At 47.0% G+C, this 24,484-nt stretch overlaps 1 protein-coding gene across 2 annotated transcripts; it reads left to right on the forward strand.

Moving 5' to 3' along the window:
- The first annotated feature begins 4 nt into the window (after nt 1-4).
- LOC135895811 ((3R)-3-hydroxyacyl-CoA dehydrogenase-like) lies at nt 5-22,986 on the forward strand. Of its 2 annotated transcripts, none has more exons than XM_065423995.1 (4): nt 5-138; nt 17,305-17,487; nt 21,324-21,517; nt 22,338-22,986. In XM_065423995.1, the coding sequence occupies exons 2-4, from the start codon at nt 17,331-17,333 to the stop codon at nt 22,752-22,754; spliced, it is 768 nt and encodes a 255-aa protein (XP_065280067.1). In that variant the 5' UTR covers nt 5-138; nt 17,305-17,330; the 3' UTR covers nt 22,755-22,986. The 2 variants fall into 2 exon arrangements, with proteins under 2 accessions (XP_065280067.1, XP_070393731.1); XM_070537630.1 differs by lacking the exon at nt 5-138 and adding an exon at nt 13,627-13,904.
- Nucleotides 22,987-24,484: the final 1,498 nt, after the last annotated feature.

The following is a 24,484-nucleotide window of genomic DNA, read 5'->3' on the forward strand; positions in this document are numbered from 1 at the left end:
GCGGGCGGAATTAAACGCGCTGTCGCCAAAGCGTCATGACGAGTGCCACATGTCCGCGCTGATATCTGCGCCAAAATCACGTGTTGCACAGTACGCAGTGAAGTGAAACGTGCGAAGCGGCCCAGTGAACAACTTCCGGTAAGAACAGGCTGGATCTGCGATCTACTTCATTTTACCTCTGTACAGCTTAGTTTTATTGCGATAATAATTGTTTGGATATTCCAGGCCCATTTCTGCCGTCGGCGTTGCCATGTATACGTCTTCCGGACGAAATCCTAGGGCGATAAAGTCTTTCCCGCGCACCGTATGCTGTATGTGCGAGCGAAAGCGTGTGACGGTGAGACGATGATGGCGGATCAATCTCGCGCGTGCAAGTGAGGAAAGCGGAGAGGAAGCGCGCCGTCTTCCGTCGCGCGCAATGGCACCGGGCGAGCGGCAGCTGCTGCGTATAGCATGGGCCCTATCTTGAAAGCGATCTGCGATGAGAACAGAGTCTAAGTGGGCCGGGGGCTCATAGCTTCAGGTGCGCTGTGTTCATGCCGCTTAGTTCGCGTTGAAGCGAGAGACAGCACGACGGTCAATTCGCTTGCTGCTGCTGCCACTTTTCCTCACGCCAGCGTTTTGACAGCACGTGTGCGTGCTCATCGAGTGAGATGTTCAGTAATGCTTCGACTGGGACTGGTTGGTATGGCATCGTTCTGTTTACTGCCCTATATTGTTATAGGAAAGACAGAAAAGAGACTGACACACATGTGAGCAAACTTGCAACTGTTTATTATTCGCTATAGCGCACGTCAAATATATACCCACGATAGGGTTACTGAAAGTAAATAGAAAACATGAAATGAAAGACGAAAAAGAAGATAATCTACGCACATCTGATTTAACAATGACAAGTATAGCTTAAGATAACATCCGTCTATGAATTTAAAAGCTGTCTCCCAGCGCCACAGAACGTTTGCTAACGTGGTTTCCCCAGTAATTTCTGAGCATGAAATACGCTTCTAACATTTCATGTGCTTTTTTTTTTCAGATCTTCAGCGAGCAAAGGCCTTGGTTTTCTTCTTTATGTAAAAGACAATTTCTTCCAGATAGGCTTGCAGCCGCATTGTGCGCAATGTGTCGCCAAATGTCCTCGTGACTGAAGTTTTTCTGTCAAATCAATTGCTATTCGCCTTCCGGGTGAAACTGCTACTTTTTTTCTTGGGAAACGTAATCAGTTTCTTTTACAATTACATTGACGCCCTATGCTTCTTTACATGGCTTGCACGACAACGACCAGAGGATAGCTGCGACACTCAATGTCTCGTGCGTGTCGTCCCGTGCATTCTTAGCCGCTTGTGTAGTGTGTTTTTTTTAGGAATAGGTAACGTGGTAAATGTATGCCAGCAATTTTTCCGCCTGAGAGTTTCTTTCCGCCTCACGATGTGTCATCTTGGTACGTAAGATGAGATGCTCAATTCGAATTCACCCTGCCTACGGCTAATTTCAGCACGCAGGGAAAGCTCTAAAGTAATGCGTATGACATTGAATTTTGTTCGTAAATATCAGCTCACCTACTTAAGAACGTTGCAGACTACGGGGGTTGAGATTAACAAAACCTTTCTTACTTAAGGGCATTCAGTGACTGTCCATCACACCGCTGATCGTGTTATCATGGAGGTCGTTATGAGGTGTAGGATGCCTGCCTGCGCAAACTAATGAGGAAGCAATCGTTTATGCCGTAGAAGCTCCCTGTATCTGGTAACTGGTTCACTAATGAACATGCATGATATACGTCGGTGCAGAGCTGAGGTTTCTTCTTGTGCTAGGTCGCTTACATTCAAGGTGGCGTGACCGCTTTGAAACCACTCGCTTGATTTGTTCTGCAACATTTGTTGCCTCGGCACTCTATTTACGACGACGATTGCCGAAGAAGAAGAAGAAAAAAAACTTTCTGTGCAGTTGGACTGCAAACGGACGATCTTCATTCGTAACCGGGAGGCATTCACTAGCACTAACTATACATGGCGGACTACGGTGGTCTCCGGTGGTGGTGCTGTGGTCGCCAGCCTCGTCACTTGTGGCTATGTGGCCCCATCCGAACGCACCTTACATGCTGCTTCACCCCTACTGACGCTGAATGAGTCACTGCAGGACACGGTGTCATTGCACGACGTAGACAAAAAAATGTCAATAAAATGTTCCGTTTCTTTGCTAGAATAGATGGCCAATGCTATGTGACAAGGCGCTGTCGACCACAAAAGCTTACGAGATTGCATTATTTCTGAAAAAGTTAAATTATTCGCGAACTCTGAGCACATCGCATCGGATGCAATGTTTCAATCGATGATAGATTTTGTAGAAAGCCATTTCCGGTTGACCAAAAAGGCACAAAAAGAAAAGGAACTCAGTTCTGAGTAGTCCGCATATACTCACACCTACTGTACCTGGATGTAAAGCAGCTTCGAAGTACTCTTCGGAATCTATGACGACAGCTCTGGAATTGCTGCAATGGCTTTGATTCGAGTTTCCGGGTTCAAATTCTGGCCGCAGCGACGGCATTCCGACGACGGTAGAATGCGACTGCGCTAGGTGCCGATGTTCTCGGTGCGTACAACGTGTCGGAGAACCCAGGAGGTAGACATGAGTCGGGAGCTCTCCACTGCGCTGCCTCTCATTGCGAATAGTTCCGGGCCATTGAACCCCGTGAGTCAATGACTGCTCGTGAGTTTAGCAACCTACACCTTTGGAAGCACATATTTGAAAGGGCATTAAAACTAGGAACATAATCGGTCTTCGCTTGAAAGAAAGCAACGCATTCAAGGAGAATATGGAAATACCAGGTGCCACTTTCAGCTACTCAGTTATTCCGCGACTAACGGCTATAACGCGATGATGGCATAGAAGAGCCTGTTGGTACATAGCTTGACAAACGACGAGACCCAGCCTTCGGAGACACGTACACAAGAGAAGAGAAAAGACAACGACACACGCCTTGAGTAGCAACAGAGTTTTATGAAACACTTGGGTCGACAAGAAAAGAAAACCAACGCGCGCATAAGCCGTACAAAAGCAGGCAGCCATAAGGAACATGCGTTGGATTCCCTCAAAAAATGCTGCCACCATTCAAGGCAGCAAAGTTTTGATGAGCAGATCCAGCGTCTAAAGGCGGCTGGCTTCCGTGACATATTACAGGCAGTAGCCGAAACTAAATTGAACAGGTTGAAAGAAAGGAACAGATGGCAGGGTGCACGCACGTGGAAATGAAAATGAGGATCGTAAGTGAGTGGAAGTTATTCCTTATACCCACAAGCTTTCACACAACGTGAAAAATGTTGCCACTAGGCAGGCGTACGAGTTGTGTTTTCGGCGCCATGTAGGCTTTCAAGACTTTGTGCCAGGATTGAAAATCGGAAACCTAAGAGATTCCGCACCATTCGCCATGTTTCAAAATTCAGGCCGATTTACCAATGTTGGTTATCGCATACCGCTGTCGCGCGGTAGAGTGTACATCGGACAGACTGGACGCCGTGTCAATGTTCACTTAGAAGAACAAGAAACGTCTGTGGCGTCAAGTGGAGGGGCAAACTTGCCTGCTCACTGCCAAAGTTGCTTTTGCCATCTTGTTTATGAAGATACCAAAATTATTGGTAGGGGGGGGGGGCGAGCCACGAAATGCAAGAAAGAAGTCACTGAAACTTACCAAATCCAAAAACACGGTCACAATGAGTGCGTGAGCACACTCTCCTTATTGCTAACTTGCAACGAAGTGGCTTTTTTGGAAAAATGCTGTCTTTAGAATGTGGCATCCACCGATGTTTTTTTTATGTTTTCAGACTGCCTGGTTTTGTATGGCGCATGTGGGGGGGTTCTTTTCGACTCAAGTGTTTCATTAAACTCCCCTCTTGTGTTCGCGTCTTCGAAGGCTGGGTTTCGCCGTTTGTCAAGGTGACGGCACATTACGATGACATAATCGCCTGACATCATGTTTCGGGAACTTTCGTGAATTTTCGCCTCTTTTCGTCACGTACTGTCTACGAAACGCACGAGGTTCAACTTTCCGTTATTTTCACGCGCTTTCTGTTGTTCTCTTGCAACAAAAAACATTCTTCAGCTCGCTGTAGTCGCAAGATGCAGATAGCGCGGTATACATTCCAGAATTTATATTATGCTAAAGAATAGCTTCAAATCCACTTGATATGTTGACAAACCCGCCAAAAATGTAAAGCTGAAATGAATATTATGACTTGAGAAAAGTATGACACCTTCGCGAAGGCATAAGCCATACGATGTAACATGACATTTAAAATGTTGTGCCATAGCCTAGATTGTGCGATTGTAACTTCATAACTTATCGACGTAGCATGGAGAAATATGTACAAATGAGCATACGCATGCACTGAAATTAACCCCAGATTTTGAATGAATGAATTATGGGGTTTTAAGTGAGAAAACCACGACTTGATTACGAATCACGCCGTAGTGGGGGACTCCGGATTGATTTTGCTCACCGGGGTATCTTTAACGTGCTCCGAATGCACAGCCCTAGAGTTCATACGTTAAAGGCAGTGAACGTAGTGATCGTTTTGTAAGCGCAGCGAACGTCCTTTAACCATCGATTTTACACGTATGTTAAAGGACGTTCGCCGCGCTTTAAAGTAAAATAACTTTTTCTTGGGCGAGTGGGTGTCTGCTGAACGATATGGCATTATCGCGCAAAAAAAAAAGAAAACGGAAAAGAAAGATTCTAAGTGACAGGCAGAAGAGAAAGACAGACGGTGCTGGTCTTTCTTTCTCTTCTGTGTGTCACTTAGAACCTTTCCTTCCCGGCTTTTTTGCGCTACAATACCGTGTCGTTCAGCTTATAAAATAATAATTACATTCAGTAGTGCATGTACATAACGTCTTTTATTAAGTTTCCCTTTCCATGGTCACATTCCTTATTGTCTCGACGCTAAATGGGAATTCATTCAGTAAGTAACGTGTTCGCGACCTTGGCATCTCTCAAGGGGAAATTTTACACGACAGGTTTGTCGTTATCAACCATCCTAATAAATGTAGTTTTCAGGCTTACTCGCGAATTTATTTATGATTTCCTTTTTTTCCTTCTTTCTCCTCTGGTATTTTCGTTTCCCAATAAAGAGCTTCTTTCTCTGTTATACTTATTCATATTGTACTGTAAAACAAGGAAAGTGGAGCTGTGGCTAGGAGAGAGACCACGACAACGAAAAAGAACAACCTTGTTTCGGTGCTCGATCGGCTACACTACCTCTCGCTGCTCCACGTTCTAGTCGCGAATGCTTACTGCTCAAAGTGCTTCGCGACATTTGGTTTCGTTACTACTGGCGGGGGATGTATCGATTCATCCATCATTATGGCCGCTTCTGTCTCGTTTGTCAACGCCGTAAAGATCCCCCTCGTCGTTCAACCTTTGCCTTGCCCAGCACGTGCTTTTGATCGAGTAGGCATCGACATTTATGGACCTCTGCCGACCACATCAGACGGCAATCGCTGAGTAATCGTGGACATCGACCATCTTACGCGCTATGCGGAAACTTTCCCTTTGTCCAGCGCTTCTGCACGTGACGTCGCCTGGTTTCTCCTGCGCCACATCATCCTTCGCCACGGAGCTCCCAGGGAATTACTCAGTGACAGAGGCCGCGTCTTCCTCTCCGACGTCATCGAGGCTCTTCTCAAAGAATGTCGCATCATTCATCGCACCACTACTGCGTATCATCCGCAGACTAATGGCATGACCGAGCGCTTCAATCGCACTCTTGGTGACACGCTGGCCATGTACGTTGCATCCGATCAAACCAAATGGGACCATGTTCTACCTTTTCTGACCTACGCTTACAACACCGCCACGCAGACTACCACGGGATTTTCGCCCTCCTTTCTCCTGTACGGACGCGAACCTTTTTCCACAATGGATACTATCCTTCCGTACCTCCCTGACACCACGGAAACTACCCTATCCGAAGCTGCTGCACACGCAGAAGAGTGTCGCAAGCTTTCCCGTATATTTACGTCTGAAGACCAGCAACGCCAGAAGCACCATCGAGAAACTTCCAATGCTCTTGTATCCTATGCTCTTGGCTCGCTAGTGTGTCTTTGGGTTCCAGCCTCTACCTATGGACTGTCACCGAAACTCTCGTCGAAGTACCAGGGCCCATACCGCGTGATCAACCAAACGTCTCCAGACAACTATATCTTGGAACCCCTCGAGCTACCTTTGGATCATCGCTGTCGAGGACGCAAAATGGTTCATGCCCAGCGTCTCAAGCCCTACTATGATCCGCCTGTGCTGTCCTACCCGTAGGTCGTCGGGACGGCTTCCTTTCCCGCGGGGGAGAAAACTGTACTGTAAAATAAGGAGCAGTGGGGCTGTGGCTAGGAGAGAGACAACGACGACGAAAAAGAACAACCTTGTTTTGGTGCTCGACCGGCTACACTACCTCTCGCTGCTCCAACGTTCTAGTCGCGAACGCTTACTGCTCAAAGTGCTTAGTAAAGAAAAGCTGTAGTAAAGAAAAACGCAGTTGGGAGTACACATCTTAGCAATCCCGCACAAAGGTGAGGGAGCGGCTGGAATCTCTTGACGACTGACTCTTCAAGGTTCACACGTGGACTATTCCGCGGAACCAAGAGCGTTCGTCGAAGAGAGAGGGAAACAAAGAGAGAAAGGTAGGCAGGTTAACCAAGGACATGCCCGGACACCCTCTCTTTGTCGGAGTTCCAAGCGCTTACGTATCTCCTTTCCTTTCCTTGTGCTCTCCCGTGGTGGCGGTCTCGTAAGCGTGCTGCCCGCCAGGCCCGCGAGGCAGAAAGAAATGCGAACCTTCCATGTTGCCCCGATCCCGCAAACTTGGAACGTTTCACCGGAGCAACGGCCATGTTTCAGAGGAAATTCGTCGGGAACCAATTTTGTGTGGCCTGTGTTGTGTGTGACCGCTTGTAGTTTTCGAATGGCCTCACAACCATTACTGCACTGCGGGACGTTGGCCAACGTCCGATCGCTTTGGCGACAATGAAGCAGTGTGTGCCCTCGGAGTGTGGTGAGGTGCGCGTCTGTTGTACGTGGCGGGATTAATTTGTAAAATGTGTCTTGCCGCGTTTTGCAACAATAGATGAATATGTACATCCCCCTGCGCCTCATCTTCTCCTGACGATCAACATCGTGGAGGAGCGACTTGTCGTGCCTCTCCTTCCATTTATGTGCATGTGGCGTTTGACGCACTACAATGGACAGCTTGCCATTAAGAAGGCAACATACACAGCTTCGCTGGTCATACACCTTCGCTGAGTGGCAAGACATTGATTTTTTTTTATGAGCCGACCGCGCAGCTTCATCTGCGCTGTCGTTGCTGACAATTCCGCAATGGCTCAGCAACCATTGAAACATAGTGTCGTGTCCTTTCTGAAGCGCGTGATGATGAGCGTGCCTTATTTAGTACACTATAGCTGCCCGTCTAACCCATGACGTAGGGCAAACTGCAGAGTTTGTAGGGCTGCTTTGAAATCGCAGAAAATAGCCCAACGATTTGGTCGTTGCTGGAGCACGCACGTAATTAAGTGCACCTTGAAGATCCGCAAGTTCTGCTCTTGTAGACATGGTATTGTGCGAATACTTAAAATCCAAAGAGACGGCGGCCGATGGAACAACTACTGCTCCGGTAGAGCTGTTTGAATTGGCGGAACCGTCCGTGTAATGGTTATGCATTCAAAATAGTACTCATTGAGTAGAAGCAGAGACAACTGCTTCAGAGTTAGAGGTGACAAGTCTGCCTTTTTAGCAATCCCAGGAACTGAGAGACACACGTGAATTAGCCGGAGACGCCCAATGCCGATGTTGGGCGTTTCTCAGGTATCAAGGCATGATGTCTCGTCACAATACTAGAGAATGTAGCCGGTGGTCTTCGCGCTGGCAAACCAGCTAAATCGTGGGATAGTAGCCGTGAGAAGTGTCGAATGTGCGCGCTTAGCATTTCAACGACGGTATGAGTGGTGATCAGATGCTCCTGTGCAATGACAATCGTTGCAGCTGTCGAAGAACATTTCGGGAGGCCAAGGCATGTCCGAAGGGTTTGGGCTTGTTCGCTCTGTAGTGCTTGGAGATTAGCCTTGCATGTGTTGGACAAGACAGCAAGACAGCTGTAACATGAAGATCACGGATGGTCTCCACGATTTTCTAGCTACGAATTTAAACATATTCTCAATACAGGTTTTCTTTCTTCATATAGGAGACATGTTGACCCCAGGTGAGGTCACGATCCGTAATGTCGCCCAAGAATCTAGGTTTTCTTGTCCCCAGTTAACTGGCCCTCGATACACACCGGTTAGAAAGACATCGGTTTGCGTGTAAATGCCACCAGTGCACACTTTTCTGCAGTTATCGCGCGACCTTGTCGAAAGTATGCCGCGGTCAGGGTTGCCACTTTTTGTATTCTGGCGCTCACTTGTGGCTTTGTCACAAGCCTTCGTCGGAGTGGTCAGTTGGCCTATTCCCTGAAGATTGACTGAGCCAATTTGCTTAGCTTTGTTGATCTGACAAGAACTGGCGTATTGAGCACGGTCCGATGAAGGCATCAGCAAATGCCTCTGCACAGTAGCTGCCAAATTGTGGAGGGTCATAACCATCAAAGAGAGGAAGAAAAGTTCAGTCACTTTAGCATACGCTAACGAGGATGAAGGCGAAAGCCTGCGCGCTCACGAGACAATCATTAAATTACTTTGACGTATTCATTCGAGTGCGCTGTTACTTCCTTTAACTTGTTTTCGCTTTACTTGCATTTCTCTCGTTCTCCTTCTCGGTCGCCTAGACAACGCCACTGGTTCTGCGTGGTTAATGGCACACGTTAGAACGGTTGTGTCAAGTCTACGAAGACCATTAAGACACATACGGCAGGCTCACTGAATTAATTATTTTTATTTTGAGCACTTTAATGGACGAGGGTTGCTAAATGGGTTTGTATATGTTGCCTTCAATTTTCTGCTAGCGCTGGCAGAATGAGAGGGACACGGAAAGGCAAATTAGACAAACACACCGCACTAGCTTTCAACAACATGTTTGTTTCTGGTGCTTGCAGGGGTACCTACACTACCGTCATAAGGCGCGTACACACCACTGCTCGGCAAATATGAACAAAACCGGGAAAACCACATGCCGACACTTTTGTGGCCACAATTACTTAGAAGGGTGTCCGTTCAACGCGAACATATATAATCGAGATTTTTTATCAGTGAAGAAATTGATGGCTTACTGGCGCAGCCACATGAATTTTGGTGCCAAAACGCCGGACGCTCGTCGGATTCTTTCGACCCATGAGCCATCTAAGGCTTTTGTCTTAAAAAGATTCGGACACACGAAAGGTCGAACAAAGCCGACAGGAGGTTGGCATGCGCACTCTGTAGAAAAAAAAAGGATAGTGCGACGCCGACTTCGATGACATCGCGTAATTGTACACTAGTGTGAGGACTTTGCGTGCTTCATTATATGCATCCGACTACGGAGTGCATTTTCCTCCCTTTCGTGATCGGTTTTCATTTCCCACAGCGTGTACGGATTGCTACCGGGCGCGGAAACACCAGACGTATAGCGTCGACCCCAAAGCAAAGTGTGTCAACACGCACTTCCGCGCTTGTTGGAAACACCCATTCAAAGTCAGCCAAGTCGCGAAAGTGGCTTCCCTTTCACGGCCCGCCACACAAAACGAGATTCGCCGGACGAGACTATGACAGATGGGGGAAAGAAAGAAATGGGCGTCGCTGCACCTGCGCCTCAGTGGCAGGCACGACAAATTCGCCGCCACCCGCCCGCCCGCCGTGTTTTTCTGGCTTTCGAAACGCATTGGCCACGTGACCTGCGCGGCGCCCTACTTGTGACGTCTCTCTGTGCCGGCTTCTGTGCGCCCTCGTCAATGAACAGAGGCGCATGTTTCCATCCTTCCGCCAAGGACGCACCAGAAGTGCGTTACGCTGAGCAAGGTCACGCTTGCTGCCCATGTCGCCTCCTTCGCGTGTAAATCCTTCGCAGCACGTCGTTTCGTGCGCCCTCACCCGTGTTAAGACGAGGCTTGCTTTAAAGTTGCGTCAAGCGTAACCAACATAAGGCAATACATTTGACACGGAAGAATGAACGCGGGTTCGCGCTATGGCGTTTATATTGCCGAGTTTTGTTGAGATTAAGAAATTCGGCCATTTGCGTGTGAAAACACTGGCGTGCAGGGTAAGCGATGCAATGCAGTCGTGGACCCTGACACGGGGACTGCGAGGTACAAATCTTGGAGGCGCGGAGAATGCTGTAAGGGTGGCAGTGTATGTAAGCATTACAGCAGCGGATGTAAGGTTCCGTCATTCCAAGTCAGAGTATTACAAGCAGTTGGAATATTCTTAGAATAGTCTTACATTCTGAGTTGGAATATTGTTGGAATACTCTTACATACTGAGTAGGAATATTTCAAGGAACATGCGCATAAGAAAATATACGCGTTCATCTCTTTTAATCAACTTAGCATTCCCAGTTTCAGCGTTTTCTTGCGGGAAATAATCTTTCGATTTCAATTTAATGAAATGAAATTAATGAAAGTCAGCCAGGAAAAGTAATTTTACCAATATACATTATATAACTATTGGCTCGCCAAAATGCAAAGCTGTTTTATGTAGTCGCGGAATAATAGACACTAAGCAGTGCAATACGACCGGGACCAAAAGTAAGAAGACCCATACACAGTGCTAACTTTCAGCTTTTCTTTCTTTATCTCTACTTTGTTATCACTTTACCTCCCCCTCCCCTCTTTCCCCAGCGCAGGGTAGCAAACCGGATCTTCCCCGCTGGTTAACCTCCCTGCATTTCCCCTTTCCCCTCTCTCTCTCTTCAACTAAAAGTTTTATTATAGCTTCGCTGTAATAAAACGTTTAGTTGACTACGACTATGTTACTATGTTGACTATCTTAAATAGTTGGACTGTTTAATAAAATGTGTGAGCTTTCCATGTCTGGCCTTATCGGAGACAGAAACGAAGCTACAGTCATCGCTCTGAAATGACCGGGTGCGATGCGGTTACAGTGACGACACGTGTGGGTTTTGTACTGTATCTTTATATGTTTGTCTCCTTGCTTTTATTTTCAATCCGCTGTCATTGTATAATGACACGTGCGATCAAATAAAACGTTTAGTTGAAAGTTAGCACTGTGAATGTGTCTTCTTATTCTTGGCCCCTGTCGTATTGCGCTGCTCCGTGTCTATTATGAATCCAAACCAACTAGACCGGCAGCGCGCCCTATGGGATAACAGTAGAAAAAATATTGAGCTCGTAAAAGGTTGTATTAATGTTAAATATAACCGCAGGTAAGCTAGAACTGAAGATAAGCTGAAGAGCACGACGTACGAACATGCGACATCGCTTACGTCACATTCAGTGCATGCAGAAAGAAACTACATTAGAGAAACTTTTCTGGGCGGGGCCTGTAAGGAAGGCAACATTTGCAAACGCACAGCCATGCTTTTAGAGTTTGCTTTACATGCACCACCGTAAACAGGCTGGGGCATGTTCACGGTGCATTCTTTGCTTTTTTTACAATTTATATTAATGACCTACCTTCTAACATTTCCTCTTGCATGCGACTATTTGCTGACGACTGCATCGTGTACCGCACTATTGAAAGTCATGATGACCATTTGATCCTCCAAAAGGACCTTAACCTCGTTTATGCCTGGTGTGATAACTGGCTTATGACGTTGAACTCGGATAAGTGCAAAACAATTGCCTTTACTCGTAAACAGTCACTTTCTAACTTCACGCATTCTATAGACAACGTTTCACTGCGCCGTGCGGTGCCATATGAGTACTTAGGCTTGCATCTTATATCCTACCTTTCATGGAAATTGCATATCACCAACATATGCGCTAAAGTGTCACAAACGCTGGGCTACTTACGTCGAAATTTGCGTCATTGCTCAGCTCATACACGCAAATTGGCATATTTAACCTTCGTCCGCCCACAGCTTGACTTTGCTTCATCCATGTGGTCGCCTCATGGAGTATTTAATCTCAATGCTGGAAGCCATACAAAATAGAGCCGCTCGATTCATTTCATGTAACTATAACCGCCATTCTAGTATAACAAAAATTAAGCTAGGCATTCCACTCCAGACGTCAAGTATTCGTCGTTCTGTTGCTCTATAATGCTTAATACACAAATGTATTCACAGCGTAACGCCATCCCCACTGCCGCTTGAAAAACCCTTACGTACATCCAGGCGCCTTCATAATCACCTCAGCATCAAACGCATATTTGGTAAAACTGAAGCTTTCAATTTCTCGGCTTTGCCACAAGCCATCGCACTTTGGAAGGATCTTCCAGATGCCATTGTTTCAATCACTAACCGCAAACATTTCCGTGAGCGCTTATATACACATTTTACAAACTGAGGCTGTATAATGATGCATTCTTTTGTTCTGCTGTCTGTACTTTTCTTTGTTCTTGTTCATGTTCATCACGTATTTTATTGTGTAATCCCCCATCACTCAATGCTCCGACCGGAGCCTGTGATGTACCTTTAAATAAATTAAGATATACCCACGCCTTAAACACCCAACAGTGACTTTAATAATGCTGGAGCTCCCGCAGGGGCGTCTGCTTAAGCAGGCGTTTGGTGTGTTGCGACACCACGTACCCGAGCATCCTCCCACTTGTAGGCGTGCGCGGCTTAGCCGTGTCCGGGAAAAGGGGGATCCTGGGGGTCCAGCTGATGCCGGGTGCTCGGACCGTTTAGGCTCCCCGGCGGAGGCAGCACACCTCTTTGGCCTCTGCTTCACGTAGACGGCACCCCCGGATTTGCTCGTCCGAGGGAAATCGGTAGTTGCCCTTTCCTGTCTCTCTTACCCTCCATCCTTAGTTTTTGTCTCTCACTTTTTGACCTTTCTTATCGTCTTCCCTCTTCCTTTGCTTCCTATCTCCCTGGCGGTAAGGGTTAACCCTGTACAGCTATCCTACTTTGGGTATCTCGTATTTGGTTATAGTAGCGGCGTACGACTGGCATCGTGCAGACTTGTATACAGGCTCTGCCGCGTCCCCACGTTGGGCTCCGTGGTGGGCGGTCGGCGCTGTTGCTGAACATGTATTCTCTTATGGTAGCGCAAATTTCTATTGTGTATCATCGGCGTCTGAAAAGATGCTGCACCGAAGCATCGTTCCATGTTCTCCGTTCGGAGCAACGCACCATCATTTCCCAAGTACTATGTAATCCACAGCAAAAACAACATAGCAGCAAGAAAACTCTCCGTTCCTTGTGGCCAAGTGCCTAAAAGATGAAATCGTACCGACAGATAAGGTCTCGAAAACGTCTAGTGGGGCCTCCACTTTGAACTAATTGACAAAGATCAAACACAAAGATCAAGCACAACTCTCGGAACTTACCAGTATTGGCGACGCGACAGCAATGATTTCAGCCCACAGAACACTAAATACAAGCAGAAGTGTGATATCTGAGTAGGACTTTCTTGGCCTGAGCGATGAGGAAAAGCCGAGTATATATGGCCAAGCGACTGCGACTGTCGCAACAAAGACAATTCACGGCGTTGAAACGTGCCAACGAAACTGCCGAAGAACGACAGACTCGATCGGGGAGCGACAGATTGCACAAGCATGCCAAGCGCGTTGCCGAAACAGATGAACAGCGACAAGCCCAACTAGCTGCGGACGTTGCATACTAGCATCGCAAAGCCGAGGAACGGCTGCCTTTGGCAACGGCTGCGACGGCCACCTTCAAGCGGAACTTCTTCGACAACCCATTTGACTTTGCGGGTTCTCTGTGTGACAGAGTGTTGCACAAGAAGGACTTGCACTGCGTCAAGGCCACCATGTACACGACCTTGGCTTTGGCCTTTCCCAAAGTTGAAGAATTCTGCTCGTTTAAGGTGCGTAGAATGTGCAAGCCTTCGCTCGGCCAAACTAAAGTGCTCTTGTACTCTGTGAGCAATAGGCTTGAATATACGCTCAAACCTGCCCACCTGCCTAGGACCAACTGTACAGCGGAGTGCATGATTTCATCTCGCAAACCTTTCACGCAAGTGCGAAGGCTGCTCTACAACACTGGTCAGCACGGTGTGAAACTACAAAATCGTCTTTGTGCCAGTCTGCAGTCCTCCTCCTCCTGTGTCCACTGAATAACCCTTTATGCATTATGCAACCCAGTGTGCACGACTATGCGTATCATGTGTACAACAAAACAACAGTTTAACGACATCGAGATTGCAAATGATTTAATTAGCGACCGGTCAAAGAAGAGCTCAGCCATACCTAACTTGGTGCAAGAAAATGGCTAATTTGATCCAAGAAAATGTTCTTTCGCACGGTATCCCATGGTTGGTGAGCCAAACCGTCTAAGTTTTTTTCTTGCTCATATACATATCCGGGTGCTTTTCTGGTGACTCGGGCAGCCAGTCGTGAGATGATACGTATTGGAACGGCGTTGCCCCGAGGAGGCTCAGCCATCGTTAACATATCAAGTCTCGCGGCTAAGACCAGCTGGTTCGCGTGTGGCGCTTAGGCCACGGCAAAAGCCGATGTCGTCTCCCTCACTAAGTCGGCGGCGAAGGAACTGGCAGCACACAGTAACCGCTATAACGATGTGCTGCCTGGCTCGACGGAAACGCCCATGACGGCCGCTATGCGAGAAAAATCGAAAACTGCATTCTGCTCACTGATGCCGCTTAAGAGACCCGCACCGCCATCGGAGATTGCTGAAGCCGTCAAGTTTCTTTGCTCGCCTTCGTCCAGTTCCTATGTCATGGGAGCCGAACTGGAAATAACTGCATCATGTAACATGTAATTTTGTGCCTCGAGAGAAAGAAAGAAAGAAAGAAAGAAAGAAAGAAAGAAAGAAAGAAAGAAAAGAACACGTTTTCCGAATTTTGGTCCTCTGTCCTGGGTTACTGGTTGTAGGGGTGAAAGGGGGAGGTGACGGGAGAGAGAGAGAGAGAAGGGAAGAAGGAAAGGCAGGGAGAGTGGAGGTGACGGGAAACAGCGAAAAGGGGGCGACGTTGATGGCGTCGCCTATTTATACGGTTTGGGTCACTTCTTGTGGTACGGTGAGCCAAAGGGTTGCGGCAAGCTTCAATATTGCATCCACATTGACTGGTGTTGGGTCACTCAACTACTCCTGAAATATGTGGGGCCTTTTAGGTAAAGTCCCAAGTATAGATTGACTTGCGTGTTGGCTGCCCGGACAGAAGTCCATGGGGTGTACTTGGGTATTAATCGCATTGTGTGAACTTGGGAGAGCCATCCTTTTTAACATGGATTCTAATGTAAGAGTTTTGGCGATGAACATGTGGGGAGAAGGGAAGTACAAGGCTGGAGCCGACATTTAAATGAGCGCACTTGATTCTTTTCAGCGAAGCAAGTCACCGTATTGAAAGGCTGGCCCCAGCCTGAGGCTTCCTTTGTTTGACCTATGTCGATCGCTTCGTATCCATATTCCTATGAACCTTTTGTATCGTTCGAATCCAGGTTCACAACGTTAATGATTTTGATTGTTAGCTATAGACCAAAATTCGCCGCGCTTGTTAGTGGCAGCCATATTTTGATGGAGAATGTGGGAAATGGTGGTACGAGCGTCTGTAAAAGCTTATAAGTTTTTAGCCACTCGTCTACAAAAGCCGTTCGTCTAACGGTGAAAAGCTAAGTAATAGAGCTTAACGTGCCGAAGCTGCCCAATGGGCTATGAGCGGCGGATTAATTTTTATCACCTAGCGTTTGTTAACGTTCACGGGGTTCTTTAACGTGCACCAAATGCTAAGTACACAAGCGTTTCTGCATCAAAACTTGGTCACCGCTGTAAGGAAATGAAGCCTCTACCCTCTACTTCCTGCAGCATGCCTCCACATTCTTTTCCGCCGCACACACTTATGCAAAATTACACCCTTTGGGTCGTATCTGGCCTCACAACAATAATCGGCACCTGCCTTGCTTGCGTTTCCTTTCTTGAAAACGCTGCGGCCGCTGCTTTCCTGTCGGGAATGCTCTGTAATGCTGATAACGCGCATGTCGTTCGTGGCTTACAAGTACCGAGCTCGCAGCGTTAAAGAAAGGAAGTGCGCACAAGACAGATGACGATTATCGTTGTGCGGCAAGATGCGTCCCAAAGGGGGTAATTTTGCTTAAGAGTGTGCAATCAGCAAAAGCATACGTTTCGAGATCTGCATCTCTTATCCAGAGGGCGCCATCACTAGGGGGGGGGGGATTTGGACACCCCCTATCGTGCTGATGTGCAGGAGAGCGGGTGTCGGTTTCAAGTTGAGGACAGTCGCACAACAGAGCTTAATAATGCCCGTGCAATCGCACGCAGCGCGCACCACGCAATGTGAGCCATTGTGAAACGAGCGACAGATGCTGTCCTTACGGGAACATGATGTTTACTTGGTCACTTTCCAGATTACCTGCCATAGCGGCGTTAAAGCCATATTGTGCGAGGGTGGCGGCTCATGTAAACCGTGGTCACTAGGCATACGCAACTGCTGATGCAAAGCGTTTCGAAAAGATAATTTTGTGTTGGAGGCAAGTGCTCTGTCGGCACTGTAAGTCTAACATATATATTCAACCATTTATGACGCGACGCTATTCAATGTGTCGGAATCTGTCGACGTACGCGTCGACGGCTTTCAAAATGTGCTACTGGAAGGATCAATAACCAGCAATGGATGACCGAATTGGTTTACGCATAAATGAAACAATCTGAGGGCAACATTTTTCTATCTCTCTCTCTGATTGGTTCCTGTAGTTCCTCGGGAGCCCCACTCTCTCTCCCGAGGAGAGTGGGGCTCCCGAGGAACCACAGTGACCTCAAAGCGATCACCATTACCATTATACTAAAGTGATAAAAGATTTCATACATCCATCAGCAGGTGTAATGGCTTTGCAACAGCTTCGCTGAACATCCGCTTGCGCAGGGCCGGGATGGCGAATCAATTCTTTATCTCCGAGCTTACAAAAATATCTTTCTTTTGCGGGGTACGGTATCCGTATCACTACATGATGTATAGGACAATAAGCTTCACATTGTATCGGGGTCGACTGCTTCAGATATCGGCTGTATGCACTGGATTATTGGACAAACAGCCACATAGATCTCAAACTACCGCAAAGATAAGCATGGATGCACTTGAAGTGGCCAAACTACCCCAAAAAGAAATAAACCTGTATTGTATCTATGGCGCGCTATTTCATTAAAAAAGCTCTGCCATACCCTTGTTCTCCTTATATCGTGCCTTCGAGTTTTTACGAGCTGACCATTCAGACCGAGTTTTCTGTGCGCAGGCTCATTCGAGTAAAACTGCTGCAACATGCATATGGCTCTCAGCGGACGTCTGGCCCTGGTGACGGGGGGTGCCAGTGGCATCGGTGAAGCAGTTTGCCGAACCTTAGCCGCGGAAGGTGCAACCGTGGTCGTCGCCGACAGGCAGCTTGAAGCAGCAACGAAAGTGACCAAGTCTTTGTCAGGTCAGCCGGTGGTTGCCGATGACAACTTTATTGTAGCTTTTGGGCATGTAATCAGCGCTGTTGGGACGGTCGCTTGAAATCTTCCTGGGTTGCTCTAAACTCGACTCCTAATTTATACCGTGAATTGCGCCTTGAGTTGAAAGAAGCACGCATGCGGGCATTATTCAAGTGTTTGGTATGAATGATGAGCAACCAAAGCAGCTTTAGTTTTTTCCTTAGACTTGGTTCTGTCAGAACTGTTATTACCCATTCAATTGTGCGTGCGTTTGGGAGTGTGGCGAGTGCAGACGCATGGTATGGTGATGATCGCAATGAATACCTCTCGTAAAAATCCAAAACAAGAAAATTGAGTTTTTTTCACCGAAGTGCCATGTAGGTGTTAATTTAAAGAAAGCAACTGATTCACAGTGGCTGAACAAGGGGAGCTTCGGCTTGGAACCAATGTTTCGACAAAGGAACTTGTACATGTCGCCTAAAGCTAACGGGGCTAGATGGGGAGGCCTGACGTCCGCTGACTAATACAAGACCCCTTGTAGAAAAGCTAGGTGAAAGTTTGAGCTTCCCTTGTTCTGTCCGCTGTGGTTCACTTCACGTTACTTCCTCGTGTAACCTCCTTGTGCTGTTAGGAAGCAATAAATAATTATTCGGAAGTGACATTGCCTGATGTCCATTATTGAAAGAGGGAGTTAAAACTTTTTAACGCATACGTGGTGGTCTCAATGGCTCTGGCAAGTCGTGTATGTGCCATGATACTTCAGAAAATGGTCGCTAATTAAACGCGGCTAAGCGTGATACGGCGCGCACACAATGCCGAAAGATGGGAGTGTTTTACTGCGGTGAAGGTTAGGGAAATAGGAAGTTCTGTAGTAGCTGGGTAGGCAAGCCTAAAGACAGGTTTGACAGCTTCATGGCTGAGCCGAGTGGGCTGAGCCGTACAGCTAATGTGTGCGTGTGTGAGAGAGAAATGGGGTTGTAAAAGGCAGGCAGGTTAATGTAATGTGTCTAAAGGCTATGAAGTGAATATACGGTTTTGCTTCAGGAGCTGTGAAGACTTCAGTGGTGATGGATGAATGCATAAAACCAAGATCCACGATCGGATACTCGTTGTGTAGCACGGCTGCTCAAAGGGCTGCTCAAAGGCCTAGTCTTTATCAGGTGCTAGCCGTTGATATAGACTGATCGCTGTAGATCGTTGTAGAGTGGGCAAAGTCTTCGTACATTAGGTATACGTGGCCCCTTACAGAAGATGCTACAGAAAGCATTGCATACTTGAGAGTATTGAGAGTATTGCAATGCAACTGTCATTCGATATTTGCTGATTACACATATTTGCATTGTCTTACCGTTTAATTAAACCCTGATGTAATCTGGCTCACCCCAGATAGAAATTTTCATTCAAAATTTTTTTCCTTCCCATTAGATTGATCTCCGAGAGGCTTCACTCACACTTTACCCGCCGCAGTTGCTTAGTGACTATGGTGTTGTGCTGCTAAGCACGAGGTAGCGCGATCGAATCCCGGCCATGGCGGCCGTGTTTCAATGGCGGCGGAATGCGAAAACACCCGTGTACTTAGACTTATGTGCACGCTAAAGAAACCGACGTGGTCCAAATTTCCGGAGTCCCCCACTACGGCGTGGGTTTGACCTCGGCCATAATTTATTTTAAATCTTCCAGAATTAGCCGTGCGGCCAAGATAGCCCTACAGCTCCTGGCCCCCGAGTTTGAAATACTAGTATTAAACAGAAGACTTCGGGTTTGTCAAACATTTTTTTTTATAGCCGATGCCTATTTTCCTTCAGGTGTTCATAACATGCGCCCTTTGGATTCTATAATTACTACTTTGGCAATCTACAGCCTCTCCCTGTCCGCCGGGCGGACTGTTGATATGTCTCAGATAGCGATCACATACCAGTCATTTCTGATGTTATACGTCCAGTAACCTCCTTAGTTTCTAACGTGCGTGCTTTCGTAAATTACAGCAAATTTCAAGATTGCTTGCGATCATCATTGGCTTCTATGTTTGATACTAGCCTCAAATCGAAAGCACTGAGCATTTGTTCTGTTTTGAAAGATTCTCAGGAAAAAATCTGAATTTGTGGTGAAATCAGCTAAATCGAATTCTTCTCCTTGGTGGAACGATTATTGTTTCTGCGAGTACAGGCGATGAAAAGCAGCTTGAAGAAAAACTGTTGCGTAATCACCAGCCCTTAAAACTGGATGGATTACAAATTGAATACAGGTACTTTCAGACGCACAACCTTGAAGGTAAAGGATGAGTATGCCATTAAGCATTTTGAATTTATTTCTAGATCAAATCATAAGCGCGCACTGTATAGCTTTCTGCACACCAAGAATATAACTCCGCGGGCGATAAATGCGGAATGCACAGTTTTATCTCACCAAGAAGTAAAGGATTCATTGGAGGTAATCGCTAGAGGGTTGGAATGTCGCTTTTCTTCCCAAGTTCCGTTAGCTCCACTGATTTCACCGACTGACGTTTATTTCCTACATCAGCTTTCGGCTCAGATAGCTTTACACTCTATAAGCATTCAACATGCCCGCATTTTTTTCATGGCTGCGTGCCCGGCCATTGCTCCCGCATTGAACATGAAATAAAGCGTTTACGTACCACGTGGCAAGAAAAAAAATCTACAATGCTATCTACGCCAAATGATTGTTCTTTGTGCAAGTGCCAGCAGACGAAGAGGCTGTAAACTTGGAACGCACTCAAACAATCTCGGTGGCCTCGATAACCTTCCTATTTTGTTGGTTATTTGATGCTGAAAGAAGCACGACCTGGCGGCGCACAACATCAGCGTGGACAGCGACCTGAATTCACTCACGCAACTTGCTTAACAAACTTTGGATGCTGTCACGCATGAGTTGAAATGTCAGCAGCATCGATAAAAATGTTGAGGTTAAACTCAATGCGAAGCTGCATTGGTACTCTATCGGCAGTGAGCACTAGGGATTGTGAACTTCAGGTGTTCTATCCGTATGCGCGTGGCGGATTGTTTGTAATATCCGCGTCGTAGATTTTCTTGTGTTTCTCTTGCAAACTGCGATACATCCTCCCTTTGCCCCAACCGCACCGTAACCTCCATCACTCTTGAACACGTAATTTCTTTCAATTTTAATGCAGTGCTCCCCATGTTTCTCTACTGTGAACCAATAGCTTCCTTCCTATGAAACAAAGGAACTCTAATACAGCCAAGCCTACGTTCCTGTGGCTAAATCCCAATGTAGATGCCCCAAAGGAGATAATGTTTTCAGTGTTTACCGCTCTGCCTTATTTTCAGAATGTAATTTTGTAGCTTTTTTTCCCCGGATTGCAGGTCGACGGCAGGTTATAATAACAAATAATAAATGGTTTCAGGTTTTTTGCAGATATGGCATAAAGGGAACAGCGCCACACCAGACCGGTGTAAATAAAAGTTTTCTGTTGGAATACGGCATCGTAACTTTGTGTGGGTGATTTACCATTCATCTGCAGGACACCATCGATTGTACCAAGCGAAGAACAAATGGTTTAAGTCTGTTATTTGGAATGTTTGTGTTGCGGAGTATTTTAAAATAGATAATTTTCTAAATCTAGCCACGGTGCTATAAGCAGAAGTCGGCAGCACATGCATGACAAGTCCATCCGGGGGTGCACGCGCAAGTGGGTCGGCCATCTCATTTAAAAACAAACCACGGTGACCTGGTACCCAATCAAGCACACCAGACGTCACATCACATAGCCGCGCAAAATCCTGTTTTTCTTGAATATTGAAGGTCACGCGTAAACGCTCTAGATTGGGGGAAACTTATTAACGTTGCGAACTCTGGTATGCAGGAGACGCCAAACACCAGACCCACTACGTGGACGTCGGTGACTCGTCCTCCGTGGAGCAGCTCTTCAGCGCCATGAGAAACATGTCTGATCTACCACTCGGAATCGTTGTCAACTGTGCTGGCATTTTTGTTCAAGTGCCACTGGTAGACTGCAGCGACGAAACGTTCGACGAAATGATAAGAATCAACCTGCGGGTAAGAGCACACGATGTCCGGTCAGTATGTGCTTGTATTCAGCATGGCCGAAAAGCTGAAACAATGGCACGAGACAAACAGATAAGCGCGATAACCGGGCTTCTTCGTATATCTGTCTTTATATTCTCCTAATTATATATTTATTAAATTTTGCCCCTCTTTAACGAACATCCATCCGTCCTTTGCAATTTAGGCTGAAGTGAAAGGCAATGAGATGCAAAAGGGAAATAAGCAAAGCCCGCGCGTTATTTAGAAAGGGTGTCTCACGGTTGCTTTTCGGTGGTGACTAACATATACACGCTTGTAGCTTTTGTATCGCCAAACCTTTTGCATCTATGCTCTCCAATGCGGTCAAAAATGAAACGCTAACCCGGCGTGGTTGCTCAGTGGCTATGGTGTTGAGCTGCTTAGCACGAGGTCGCGGGATCGAATCCCGGCCACGGCGGCCGCATTTCGATGGGGGCGAAAACACCCGTGTACTTAAATTTAGGTGCACGTTAAAGAACCCCAGGCGGTCCAAATTTACGGAGTCCTCCACTACGGTGTGCCTCATAATCGGGAAGTGGTTCTGGCACGTAAAACCCCTATTTTTTTAATGAAATACTGAAATTACTCAGCAAGAACACAAATGAACGCCACTTCACCGAGGTAAACTTTCATTCACGAGTCAAAACGTGCTGTTATAGCCTACTTCGGCTGACACAACTCTATGCATTTTATATACCATGGCATAAATTTTCACCTGCCGAAGCAGCACTTCCCGCACGCAACGAGTCCGACATATAAAGTTCTGACGAAACCCTTCTCCTTCTTCTCACAGGGCACTTTCCTGGTGACCCGCGCAGCCGCCCGCGAGATGATGCGCTCGGGAAATGCCCTGCCTGACGGCGGAGCAGCCATCGTGAATATCTCCAGTGTCGCCGCCAAGAGCGGCTGGTCGCTCGGCTCGGCCTACAGTGCCGCCAAGGCCGGTGTGGTGGCCCTCACCAAGTCGGCCGCGCAGGAACTGGCGGCTCACGGCATTCGCTGCAACGCTGTGCTGCCCGGCATGGTAGCAACGCCCATGACGGCGCCCTTGACCGAGGAAGCTAAAGAGCGCGTTAAGTCAATGACTGCGCTTAGGAGACCCGCGCAGCCCAGCGAGATTGCCGAGGCCGTCAGGTTCCTGTGTTTGCCAACTGCTAGTTCCTTCGTCACGGGAGCTGCCATGGAAGTCACCGGCGGACTGATGATGTGATGTACGAGCAGGTCAGGGAATTTCTCGTACGAAAACTTGGGCCTCGGATGTTGTGCCCAGGGCGTAAGTGCACTGCGGAAGATCTGTTTTTTTTTTGCCTTTATTTTAATGGGCGATTGTTTGTCTTGATTTGAGACTAAGCTGCTGAAATAAAATTTGTGTCAATTGACATGTCCGTACCACCCGAACCGCGAACAGAATGTTTGTTTGCCAATAAAATATTTACAGGTTGTCGGATTCTTCAACTTGCTCTCTGTTTGTGGCGTAGAAAAAAAAAAAAAAACGTCGTGAGGGAGAAAGGACGTGGCGGGGGCTCTGACAAACAAAAGAGGGAGAGAGAGGATGGGCAAAAGCCGGAGGATTGCTCATGCGACATTTGCAGACTCCAGAGCGACATAGCGAAGCAAACAGGGATCAAAACAGACTAGAATAATTATACCCAGAGTTTAAAGCAAGCGAAAGACTCTTGAAGTAATCGCAAGTGTAGAGCGCGAAGGTTAAACTCGTGTAGTGCAACAATTCAATGCATGTTTTCGCTATTATCAACATGGCAAGGCCACGGCAGCTGTAGCAAACTCGTGAAGTGCAACAATGCAATGCATGTTTTCGCTATTATCAACATGGCAAGGCCACGGCAGCTGTAGCAAACTCGTGAAGTGCAACAATGCAATGCATGTTTTCGCTATCATCAACATGGCAAGGCCACGGCAGCTGTAGCAAACTCGTGAAGTGCAACAATGCAATGCATGTTTTCGCTATTATATATCAACATGGCAAGGCCACGGCAGCTGTAGCGCGATCTATTTGTGCCGTTATTTCTTCGTCACAAAAAACGAAAAGAAAAGCATCACATTAAAAATAACGAGTATGCCTGTCGCAGACTCACCCATCGGCGCTGTGAGCTGTGCTATGCTCACTAAAAATAAGAAAACGTACTTGCCCACTCGACGTGAAGCACGTGCATCGCTTGGAACGAGCGTACGCTCTCACGGAAATAAATTGTGTCCGACTCCGAATACTCGAATGATTAGTAGATACGAACGGACATTTCGTGTTACATGCGCACCTGCTTGTTTGTCTTTCATGTAAGCACCGTGTTCGAGATGGGCGTGTGTGCGGCCAGCTGACGAGCCCTGCGGTATACGAACACAGCGGGCTCGTATAGAGTGAGTATATAGTACGAAGTCTTAATTTTGCTGCCGATAGCGTATCTTCAGCAAAACCTTACATTGCCCCGCATGAGTTCACAATTTACCTACATGTACAATGCCCCCCCCCCCCCCCCCCCAAAGAAAAGAAGAAAGAAAAAAAAGTAGAATAACGACATATCGAGATGATTTGAGCACGGGTTCGATTATACACGCACTTCTTGGAAGCCCTATTTACTGACTAACATAAACAACTCTGAATGAATTCACACACATGTTGTCCGTGGCCTTCTCGCGGTGTACCTTTACATTTTATTACACAGACGCAAGCTACGCCTGGAATTCCTTCCATAACAGATATTAAATCAGTGCTCGGTCCCACACCCTGTAAAACTCCACTATATATTGACGAGAGAGAGTTTACCCGAAACGACACATTTAAGTGGTATTATTACACGCGCATAACAAGGCTGGCAGCAATCGCTTAGGCCCATTGTTTCATCACGTGTGTCGGCGAGTGCGTTAACGCATTTGTTTTTGCTATATTTCGAAGTTTTGACATCTTTGTTGTCTTAAACTTAT

This window comes from Dermacentor albipictus, chromosome 4 (genome assembly GCF_038994185.2).
Source record: "Dermacentor albipictus isolate Rhodes 1998 colony chromosome 4, USDA_Dalb.pri_finalv2, whole genome shotgun sequence".
Classification (NCBI taxonomy): domain Eukaryota; kingdom Metazoa; phylum Arthropoda; class Arachnida; order Ixodida; family Ixodidae; genus Dermacentor; species Dermacentor albipictus.